Source organism: Cervus elaphus, chromosome 19, assembly GCF_910594005.1.
Source record: "Cervus elaphus chromosome 19, mCerEla1.1, whole genome shotgun sequence".
Taxonomy (NCBI): domain Eukaryota; kingdom Metazoa; phylum Chordata; class Mammalia; order Artiodactyla; family Cervidae; genus Cervus; species Cervus elaphus.
In genome coordinates, this window is record NC_057833.1 from 10,998,041 (window position 1) to 11,010,245 (window position 12,205).

A 12,205-nucleotide genomic window follows, 5' to 3' on the forward strand; every position below is an offset into this window, starting at 1 on the left:
TCTTTCAGTCACCCTTCTGGCCTCAATCTCATTAAAATGATAATCTATGACTCCAAAACTGTCTGTGGTCTCTTCAAGAAAGGCCCGTTTTTTAAAAATCAGCATGTATACCTTGTATCCACTCTGAGTTTTCAACAGAACTTGGTGTGAGAGCCTCAAAATCTTTTCTTCTTTTTTTTTTTCCTTATAGGGTTGCTGGCAAAGGACAGAGTTCACACTATAAATGTACAGAAGACTAAGCTTTTAGTATTTCTGAAAACTTATAATATATTGTCCTAACTTCTCTACTCATTTTACAGGTCTTAAAAGTCTTAGAAGATCTGGAGATATTTGACCCAAGGTCAACTTCTCTGGTCCAAGTTCTGAGTCAGATTTTTTTTAACATTAGAATTTAAAAATTCATGTTAGAATTAGAATTTTTAAATGATTAGACCCTAAGAGTTCTCATCACAAGGAAAAGTTCTATTTCTTTAATTTTATCTCTATATGAGATAATGGATGTTCTGTAAACTTTTGTGATAATAACTTCAGGATATATGTAAGTGAAATCTTTATAGTGTACATCTTAAACTTATATAGTACTGTATATCAATTATATCAACAAAACTGGGAGAAAAAATGAGTGTAAATAAGCTTAATTTACTTATGATAATAGGGCGTTAAATTTACTTATGATAATATGTGTGTTAAATGCTGTTTTCTAGATTGAAGCTGAACTCGCCAAGGAAAGAGCCCAACATTTGGTTGAATTTCAGGAGCAAGCTCTTCTCTTTAAGGAAGAAGCTAAACTGGAACTTGATATTGAAAAGGAAAAACACCAAGAAATAATCCAAAAGTACAAGAAAGAACAAGAAGAACTACAAATGAAGGTCTGTCATTATGGTTTTCATCATCATTTAATGGATTTGAAACTATAGATGTTGGTTATTTCCTCCTAAGGACAACACTGTATTTCTAACTCCTATGGATTTCCTGGTGGTCATCATAGCTTATTTTTAGATAGAGTGATTTGGCTATTCTCCATAATGAATGACTGAAATAAATTATATAAGAATATAATCCAGCTAGGTATGGAATTTTTCCTACTAAATAAATGTATTTTTAAAACAGCATAAATTATGTAACTAATAATTAACATGGTTAGATATTCTAATACCTCAAATGTCCAGCAAAAGATAATGATGTGTTTTACATAATTAAAATTTTACCAACAACTAAAGTCTATCCCCTTTAGTTGCAAATATTTTCAATTCTAGTTTTGAATGAAGGGGAAATATTTTTTAAATATCAGACTTCCATAATTTCTTAAACAATGTACACTAAACAAAATGCAAGGTTTTGACAAGGTTCCCTTGTTTTCATAAGACCTGAAAGTAGAGTGTGTGTCTTTTGTGTGAGTATATTAACCAAGGCCTAGTGGTAAAGTTATATTTTGAATAAACTCATTAAGAGCTTATGTAAATTAGCATTGAATGAGACTTACGGCCTCCACTTCGTTGTACAGGGGATATGGTACAGTTTTTTCAGTAGCTCACTATGAATAGGCAGGGCCAGCCACGTGAATGTGGTGTCACAGGTCCCCATACAAACCTTGCAGGTTTAATGCCATGCAAATGCTGTCTTGAAATTCTTAATAATAATTTAATCTCTGAATTTGTGTTTATAAGTGCAGTCCTGTTTGGGACAATGGGACAGTGGAGCATGCCCTGGGAGCTTGTAGCCTCGGCTCACCTAAGGCCCCCTCCTCCTCTTCTGGACAGTCCTGTCCTAGACATGCCCTTACTTCCCGGCTCCTGCCCCCACTCCCCTTTTCCCCGCACCCCGTGACTGCTGTTACTCTCCCAGGTGGCCCAGGACCATCAGCAGGGGAATGCTGAAAGGCAGGCCCCAACTTGCCAGGGCTACAGTCTTTCAGGAGAAGTCCTAAGTCCAGATTTTGTGAGTGAATTCTCTTGATTTTTTTTTCTTTTACTGTTGACTCCCTTATTATAAAATCAAAGCATGTTTATGGCTCTGTGAGCCTCTGCTTCCCAAGATAACCTGCTCTGTTCAGTGGCAGCTCTCCTCTGGATGAAGGAAACTACTGCTCAGACCCAGAAGTGACCCTCTTCTTCCCCGGGTTAACTGAAGAAAATGTAATATTAATTTATAAAAACTGTGGTGAATAGGTTTCTTGTAAAAGTTATTGTTAATGTAAATTTAACATTTGAAACAAATTTTGGGTACATAACTCTTAAGTAATGGTTCACAAAATCCTTGGAACTTTAGTCTGTAAATGCTTTCCAGATTCTTCATGGCCTGATTTCTTGTTGTACTAATATTTATAATATGACAATATCCGTAGCATAAATAATGATATGTTTTGTCAGAAGCAGCTTTGCTCTTCCTGGTCTGTTTTGTGTTATTTGTTTTGCTTTTTTTAAGGAGAAAAATAAGCAGTCTTTTCCCTTCTAAACATGCTGTGACACTGAGAAGTTTCTCAAGTTGTTCTTTCCTCTCTTTGTCTGGAGGTACCACCTTCAGAAGCAGTGTATTTTCAAAGTATTCTGGTATCCTCTAGAACTGCATTGTCTAATATAGTAACTTATGTGTCTACTTAAGTTTCAATTAATTAAAATTAAATAAAATTGAAAATTGAGTTCCTCACTCATGTTTGCCACATTTCAAGGGTGCAACAGCCCATACTAGCAAGTGAGAGCCTACTATTAACATTTCTTTTCAGTTCAGTGATCAGTGATTTCAGCTTCATAGCTTGGAATTGGTCATGGTGAGAGTGTTTATACCATGGAAATTGAATACAAATTTGACTTCTGTGTGTGTGTGTGTGTGTGTGTGTGTGTGTGTGAATCCATTGTTAAATATTTACCAGTGCAGTTGTGTCTGACTCATTGCGACCCCCATGGACTTTATAGTCCATGGAATTCTCCAGGCCAGAATACTGAAGTGGGTAGCCTTTCCCTTCTCCGGGGGATCTTCTCAACCCAGGGATCGAACCCAGGTCTCCCGCATTGCAGGTGGATTCTTTACCAGCTGAGCCACAAGGGACGCCCAGGAGTACTGCAGTGGGTAGCCTATCCCTATCAGCGGATCTTCCTGACCCAGGAATCAAACCAGGGTCTCCTGCATTGCAGGCTGATTCTTTACCAGCTGAGCTATCAGGGAAGTATTTACCAGCACACCACTATCAACAGTCACATACGGGTAGTAGCTAGCACATAAGACAGTGCAGAGTATTTCTTCTTGTTGTTCAGTCACTAAGTTGTGTCTGACTCTTGCAACCCCATGGACTGCAGCACACCAGGCTTCCCAGTCCTTCACTGTTTCCTGGAGTCTATTCAAATTCATGTCCACTGAGTCTGTGACTCTATCTAATCATCTCATTCTCTGCTGTCCCCTTCTCCTTTTGCCTTCAGTCTTTCCCAGCACCCGGGTCTTTTCCGATGAGTCAGCTCTTCTCATCAAGTAGCCAGAGTATTGGAGCTTCAGCTTCAACATCAGTCCACCAATGAATATTCAGGGTTGATTTCCTTTAGGATTGACTGGTTTCATCTCCTTGCTGTCCAAGGGGCCCTCAAGAGTCTTCTCTAACACCACAGTTTGAAAGCATAGGTTCTTCAGTGCTCAGCCTTCTTTATGGTACAGCTCTCACATCTGTACATGACCACTGGAAAAACCGTAGCTTTGACTACATGGACCTTTGTCAGCAAAGTGATGTCTCTGCTTTTTAATATGCTGCCTAGGTTTGTCATAGGTTTTCTTCCAAGGAGCAAGCATCTTTTAATTTCATGGCTGCAGTCACCATCTGCAGTGATTTTCGGAGCCCAAGAAAATAAAATCTGTCATTGTTTCCATTTTTACCCCAGCTATTACTGTGAAGTGATGGGACCAGATGCCATGATCTTAGTTTTTTTAATATTGAGTTTCAAGCCAGCTTTTCCCTCTCCTCTTTCACCTTCATCAAGAAACACTTCAGTTCCTCTTCACTTTCTGCCACTGGAGTGATATCATCTGCATATCTGGGGTTGTTGATATTTCTCCAGCAGTCTTGATTCCAGCTTGTATTTCATCTGGCCACCTTTCACATGATGTACTCTGTATATAAGTTAAATAAGCAGGGTGACAATATACAACCTTGAGGTACTCCTTTCCCTATTTTGAACCAGTCCATTGTTCCATATCTGGTTCTATATGTTGTTTATTGACCCCACATACAGGTTTCTCAGGAGGCAGGTAAGGTGGTCTGGTATTCCCATCTCTTTTAAGAATTTTCCACAGTTTGTTGTGATCCACATAGTCAAAGGCTTTAGCATAGTCAATGAAGCAGAAGTAGATACTTTTCTGGGGTTTCCTTTCTTTTTCTATGATCCAACAAATGTTGGCAATTTGATCTCTACTTCCTCTGCCTTTTCTAACTCCAGCTTGTACATCTGGAAGTTCTCAGTTCACATACTGCTGACAGCTACCTTGAAGGATTTTGAGCATAACCTTACTAGCATGTGAAACGAGGGTGCAATTGTATGGTGGTTTGAACATTCTTTGGCATTGCCCTTCTTTGAGACTGGAATGAAAACTGACATTTTCCAGTCCTATGGCCACTGCTGAGTTTTCCAAATTTGCTCATGTATTCTGTCACTGAAGAAAGTTCTATTGGGCAGGGATACTATAGAAGGTGTGGTATCTAGGGTACCTTCAATCATCACATACAAGGATGAAAAAAAAATACATCAAAGGAAACCTTACTAGTATGATTTGAGTAGACTGTAGCACCGAAGAATTGATGCTTTTGAACTGTGGTGTTGGAGAAAACTCTTGAGAGCCCCTTGGACTGCAAGAAGATCCAATCAGTCTATCCTAAAGGAAATCAGTCCTGAATATTCATTGGAAGGATTGATTTTGGAGCTGAAGCTTCAATACTTTGGCCATCTTATGTGAAGAACTAACTCATTTGAAAAGACCCTGATGCTGGGAAAGATTGAAGGTGGGAGGAGAAGGGGATGACAGAGGATGAGATGGTTGGATGGCATCACCAACACAGTAGACATGGGTTTGGGTGGACTCCAGGATTTGGTGATGGACAGGGAGGCCTGGCATGCTGCGGTTCATGGGGTCGCAAAGAGTCAGACACAACTGAGCGACTGAACTGACTGACTGACTGTAGCTATGATGCTCTCCTACATGCATCCCCAAACGTCAGGTATTTCTAGGTCCCAAAGTCACCCTAAAATGAGTCCAGACAGGCACTTGATCAAGACTTGAGTTGTCCTTGGCAGTTCAGTTCAGTTACAAAGATTTAGGTAATTCAAAGTATGTTCAAGTGATTAATGCAATTCCATTTTGGGTGATAAAAATAAAATCTTAGTCTTAACTTTTAAAATCGTGAAGGCCTATATATGTCATAAGATTTGTTTTCATCAGATCAGATGAAAACACCAATTATTTAGAATAAACCTCTTAAAACCAAGAGAATTCTGTGGCTACCTAGAGACTATTACCTACAAACTAATGCAAGGCTTATCTTACAGATATCTGACTTAATCGAAGGTGCTACTAAAGATCTAAGACTGAAACTCGCTGCTCTTGAAGAAAAACTCCATGAATCTCATGTTCAATATACTGAAGAATCTGCGTTAAAGGAGAAAGAAATTGAAAACCTTAAAAATTTGGTTGTAGAATTTGAATCACGTTTGAAGAAGGAAATTGACGGTAATGGTTCAGTTTCAGAGGACCTGAGGAAAGAAATGAAAAAGAAGTCAGATGAACTGGAAAGAGTAATGCTGGCACAAACACAACTGATGGAGCAATTCAACCAGTCCCAGAAAGAGGTAGGAAGCAGGTGATGGTACCAATGCAGTTGGTGAAAGAGTGCTGGTCTTTCAACAAATAAACAAACAGACAAAGACATGAAATGTATCTTGGTGTCATGCAGAAAGTTCTGGACTATTAGTCAGAGACCTGGGGTCATATCCTGGCTCTGTCCTTAACTAGGCAGGCATTTAACCTCTCTGGACCTGGCTTCCTTTTCTGTAAAATAAATAATACATTTATCTATGTAATCTCTAAGGTTTCCTTGGCAAGTTCTACTGTGTTGCAAATGACCATTTAAAACCTCTAAGATTAGAAATCTTTATATATTTATGTCTTATTTGTTGAAACATTACATTTTTGCCAAAGAAATCTTTAGAGTACTTGCTGTTTAATATTTTAAACTGTATATTTTATTTATTTATTTATTTATTATTTTTATTAGTTGGAGGCTAATTACTTCACAACATTGCAGTGGGTTTTGTCATACATTGACATGAATCAGCCATGGAGTTACATGTGTTCCCCATCCCGATCCCCCCTCCCACCTCCCTCTCCACCCGATTCCTCTGGGTCTTCCCAGTGCACCAGGCCCAAGCACTTGTCTCATGCATCCCACCTGGGCTGGTGATCTGTTTCACTATAGATAATATACATGCTGTTCTCTCGAAACATCCCACCCTCACCTTCTCCCACAGAGACCATAAGCCTGTTCTGTACATCTGTGTCTCTTTTTCTGTTTTGCATATAGGGTTATCATTACCATCTTTCTAAATTCCATATATATGTGTCAGTATGCTGTAATGATCTTTATCTTTCTGGCTTACTTCACTCTGTATAATGGGCTCCAGTTTCATCCATCTCATTAGAACTGATTCAAATGAATTCTTTTTAACGGCTGAGTAATATTCCATGGTGTATATGTACCACAGCTTCCTTATCCATTCGTCTGCTGATGGGCATCTAGGTTGCTTCCATGTCCTGGCTATTATAAACAGTGCTGCGATGAACATTGGGGTGCACGTGTCTCTTTCAGATCTGGTTTCCTCAGTGTGTATGCCCAGGAGTGGTATTGCTGGGTCATATGGCAGTTCTATTTCCAGTTTTTTAAGAAATCTCCACACTGTTTTCCATAGCGGCTGTACTAGTTTGCATTCCCACCAACAGTGTAGGAGGGTTCCCTTTTCTCCACACCCACTCCAGCATTTATTGCTTGTAGACTTTTGGATAGCAGCCATCCTGACTGGCGTGTAATGGTACCTCATTGTGGTTTTGATTTGCATTTCTCTGATAATGAGTGATGTTGAGCATCTTTTCATGTGTTTGTTAGCCATCTGTATGTCTTCCTTGGAGAAATGTCTGTTTAGTTCTTTGGCCCATTTTTTGATTGGGTCATTTATTTTTCTGGAATTGAGCTTCAGGAGTTGCTTGTATATTTTTGAGATTAATCCTTTGTCTGTTTCTTCATTTGCTGTTATTTTCTCCCAATCTGAGGGCTGTCTTTTCACCCTACTTATGTTTCCTTTGTTGTGCAAAAGCTTTTAAGTTTCATTAGGTCCCATTTGTTTATTTTTGCTTTTATTTCCAATATTCTGGGAGGTGGGTCATAGAGGATCCTGCTGTGATTCATGTTGGAGAGTGTTTTGCCTCTGTTCTTCTCTAGGAGTTTTATAGTTTCTGGTCTTACATTTAGATCTTTAATCCATTTTGAGTTTATTTTTGTGTATGGTGTTAGAAAGTGTTCTAGTTTCATTCTTTTACAAGTGGTTGACCAGTTTTCCCAGCACCACTTGTTGAAGAGGTTGTCTTTTTTCCATTGTATATCCTTGCCTCCTTTGTCAAAGATAAGGTGTCCATAGGTTCGTGGATTTATCTCTGGGCTTTCTATTCTGTTCCATTGGTCTATATTTCTGTCTTTGTGCCAGTACCACACTGTCTTGATGACTGTGGCTTTGTAGTAGAGTCTGAAGTCAGGTAGGTTGATTCCTCCAGTTCCATTCTTCTTTCTCAAGATTACTTTGGCTATTCAAGGTTTTTTGTATTTCCATACAAATTGTGAAATTATTTGTTCTAGTTCTGTGAAAAATACTGTTGGTAGCTTGATAGGGATTGCATTGAATCTATAGATTGCTTTGGGTAGAATAGCCATTTTGACAATATTGATTCTTCCAATCCATGAACACGGTATGTTTCTCCATCTGTTTGTGTCCTCTTTGATTTCTTTCATCAGTGTTTTATAGTTTTCTATATATAGGTCTTTTGTTTCTTTAGGTAGATGTACTCCTAAGTATTTTATTCTTTTTGTTGCAATGGTGAATGGTATTGTTTCCTTAATTTCTCTTTCTGTTTTTTCATTGTTAGTATATAGGAATGCAAGGGATTTCTGTGTGTTAATTTTATATCCTGCAACTTTACTATATTCATTGATTAGCTCTAGTAATTTTCTGGTAGAGTCTTTAGGGTTTTCTATGTAGAGGATCATGTCGTCTGCAAACAGCGAGAGTTTCACTTCTTCTTTTCCTATCTGGATTCCTTGTACTTCTTTTTCTGCTTTGATTGCTGTGGCCAAAACTTCCAACACTATGTTGAATAGTAGTGGTGAGAGTGGGCACCCTTGTCTTGTTCCTGATTTCAGGGGAAATGCTTTCAATTTTTCACCATTGAGGGTAATGCTTGCTGTGGGTTTGTCATATATAGCTTTTATTATGTTGAGGTATGTTCCTTCTATTCCTGCTTTCTGGAGAGTTTTAATCATAAATGACTGTTGAATTTTGTCAAAGGCTTTCTCTGCATCTATTGAGATAATCATATGGTTTTTATCTTTCAATTTGTTAATGTGGTGTATTACATTGATTGATTTGCAGATATTAAAGAATACTTGCATTCCTGGGATAAAGCCCACTTGGTCATGGTGTATGATTTTTTTAATATGTTGTTGGATTCTGTTTGCTAGTATTTTGTTAAGGATTTTTGCATCTATGTTCATCAGTGATATTGGCCTGTAGTTTTCTTTTCTTGTGGCATCTTTGTCTGGTTTTGGAATTAGGGTGATGGTGGCCTCATAGAATGAGTTTGGAAGTTTACCTTCTTCTGCAATTTTCTGGAAGAGTTTGAGTAAGATAGGTGTTAGCTCTTCTCTAAATTTTTGGTAGAATTCAGCTGTGAGGCCATCAGGTCCTGGGCTTTTGTTTGCTGGAAGATTTCTGATTACAGTTTTGATTTCCTTGCTTGTGATGGGTCTGTTAAGATCTTCTATTTCTTCCTGGTTCAGTTTTGGAAAGTTATACTTTTCTAAGAATTTGTCCATTTCATCCAAGTTATCCATTTTATTGGCATAGAGCTGCTGGTGGTAGTCTCTTATGATCCTTTGTATTTCAGTGTTGTCTGTTGTGATCTCTCCATTTTCATTTCTAAATTTGTTAATTTGGTTCTTCTCTCTTTGTTTCTTAATGAGTCTTGCTAATGGTTTGTCAATTTTGTTTATTTTTTCAAAAAACCAGCTTTTAGCTTTGTTGATTTTTGCTATGGTCTCTTTAGTTTCTTTTGCATTTATTTCTGCCCTAATTTTTAAGATTTCTTTCCTTCTACTAACCCTGGGGTTCTTCATTTCTTCCTTCTCTAATTGCTTTATGTGTAGAGTTAGGTTATTTATTTGGCTTTTTTCTTGTTTCTTGATGTAAGCCTGTAATGCTATGAACCTTCCCCTTAGCACTGCTTTTACAGTGTCCCATAGGTTTTGGGTTGTTGTGTTTTCATTTTCATTCATTTCTATGCATATTTTGATTTCTTTTTTGATTTCTTCTATGACTTGTTGGTTATTCAGAAGTGTGTTATTTAGCCTCCATATGTTTGAATTTTTAACAATTTTTTTCCTGTAATTGAGATCTAATCTTACTGCACTGTGGTCAGAAAAGATGACTGGAATGATTTCAATTTTTTTGAATTTTCCAAGACCAGATTTGTGGCCCAGGATGTGATCTATTCTGGCGAAGGTTCCGTGTGCACTTGAGAAAAAGGTGAAGTTGATTGTTTTGGGGTGAAATGTCCTATAGGTACCAATTAGGTCTAAGCTGGTCCATTGTGTCATTTAAGGTTTGTGTTTCCTTGTTAATTTTCTGTTTAGTTGATCTATCCATAGTTGTGAGTGGGGTATTAAAGTCTCCCACTATTATTGTGTTACTATTAATTTCCTCTTTCATACTCGTTAGAGTTTGCCGTACATATTACGGTGCTCCTATGTTGGGTGCATATATATTTATAATTGTTATATCCTCTTCTTGGATTAATCCTTTGATCATTATGTAGTGTCCTTCTTTGTCTCTTTTCACATCCTTTATTTGAAAGTCTATTTTATCTGATATGAGAATTGCGACTCCTGCTTTCTTTTGGTCTCCGTTTGCGTGAAATATTTTTTTCCAGCCCTTCACTTTTAGTCTGTATGTGTCTCTTGTTTTGAGGTGGGTCTCTTGTAGACAGCATATATAGGGGTCTTGTTTTTGTATCCATTCAGCCAATCTTTGTCTTTTGGTTGGGGCATTCAACCCATTTACATTTAAGGTAATTATTGATAGGTGTGGTCCCGTTGCCATTTACTTTGTTGTTTTGGGTTCACGTTTATACAACCTTTCTGCATTTCCTGTCTAGAGAAGATCCTTTAGCATTTGTTGAAGAGCTGGTTTGGTGGTGCTGAATTCTCTCAGCTTTTGCTTGTCTGTAAAGCTTTTGAATTCTCCTTCATATCTGAATGAGATCCTTGCTGGGTACAGTAATCTAGGTTGTAGGTTATTAGGTTATTCTCTTTCATTACCTTAAGTATGTCCTGCCATTCCCTTCTGGCCTGGAGGGTTTCTATTGATAGATCAGCTGTTATCCTTATGGGAATCCCTTTGTGTGTTATTTGTTGTTTCTCCCTTGCTGCTTTTAATATTTGTTCTTTGTGTTTGATCTTTGTTAATTTGATTAATATGTGTCTTGGGGTGTTTTGCCTTGGGTTTATCCTGTTTGGGACTCTCTGGGTTTCTTGGACTTGGGTGGCTATTTCCTTCCCCATTTTAGGGAAGTTTTCAGCTATTATCTCCTCGAGTATTTTCTCATGGCCTTTCTTTTTGTCTTCTTCTTCTGGGACTCCTTTGATTCGAATGTTGGGGCATTTCACATTGTCCCAGAGGTCCCTGACATTGTCCTCATTTCTTTTGATTCTTTTTTCCTCTCTGCTTCATTTATTTCCACCATTTTATCTTCTACCTCACTTATCCTATCTTCTGTCTCCGTTATTCTACTCTTGGTTCCCTCCAGAGTGTTTTTGATCTCATTCATTGCATTATTCATTTTTAATTGACTCTTTTTTATTTCTTCTAGGTCTTTATTAAACATTTCTTGCATCTTTTCAATCTTTGTCTCCAGGCTATTTATCTGTAATTCCGTTTTGTTTTCAAGATTTTGGATAATTTTTATTATCATTATTCTAAATTCTTTTTCAGGTAGATTACCTATCTCTTTTTCTTTTGTTTGACTTGGTGGGCATTTTTCATGTTCCTTTACCTGTTGAGTATTTCTCTGCCTTTTCATCTTGTTTAGATTGCTGTGTCTGGAGTGGGCTTTCTGTATTCTGGAGGTCTGTGATTCCTTTTTATTGTGGAGGTTGTACCCAGTGGGTGGGGTTGGTCGATTGGCTTGTCAAGGTTTCCTGGTTAGGGAAGCTTGCGTCGGTGTTCTGGTGAGTGGAACTTGATTTCTTCTCTCTGGAGTGCAATGGGGTGCCCAGTGATGAGTTTTGAGATGTGTCTATGTGTTAGGTGTGACCTTGTGCAGCCTGTATATTGGCGTTCAGGGCTATGTTCCTGCGTTGCTGGAGAATTTGCGTGGTATGTCTTGCTCTAAAACTTATTGGCTCTTGGGTGGTGGTTGGTTTCAGTGTAGGTATGGAGGCTTTTGGACAGTCTCTTATTACTTAAAGTTCCATGTAGTCAGGAGTTTTTTGGTGTTCTCAGGTTTGGGGCTTAAGTCTCCTGCCTTTGGATTTCAGTTTTATTCTTCCAGTAGTCTCAAGACTTCTCCTACTATATAGCACTGTTAATAAAACTTCTAGGTTAATGGCGAAAGATTCTCCCCCCTGTGGGACACCCAGAGAGGTTCAGAGAGTTACATGAAGAAGAGGAGAGGGAGGAGGGAGATAGAGATGAGTAGGAGGAGAAAAAGGGGGACTCAAGAGGAGAGAGATCGATCTATGCAGTTGTATTTTAGACTGTATATTTTAAATAGAGTTGTTCTTTAGGGTTTTATTGTTCTGTCATTCTAAAGTTGTAAGATAATCTACATGTATTGGTCTTCTTTCCTGTGTACGCATGATTATTTCAGCAGTATTTTATTTAAACTGGAGTAGACAAGTTCATGTCCATGGCAT

General features: G+C 38.2%; 1 protein-coding gene across 1 annotated transcript in view; it reads left to right on the plus strand.

Moving 5' to 3' along the window:
- The window catches only part of LEKR1 (leucine, glutamate and lysine rich 1), a 209,108-nt gene that overhangs the window by 180,242 nt on the left and 16,661 nt on the right, over nt 1-12,205 (plus strand). Inside the window, exons 11-12 of the mRNA XM_043875221.1 lie at nt 705-869; nt 5,523-5,822. Coding sequence (XP_043731156.1) covers nt 705-869; nt 5,523-5,822 — 465 coding nt within the window. The remainder of the gene's footprint in view (nt 1-704; nt 870-5,522; nt 5,823-12,205) is intronic.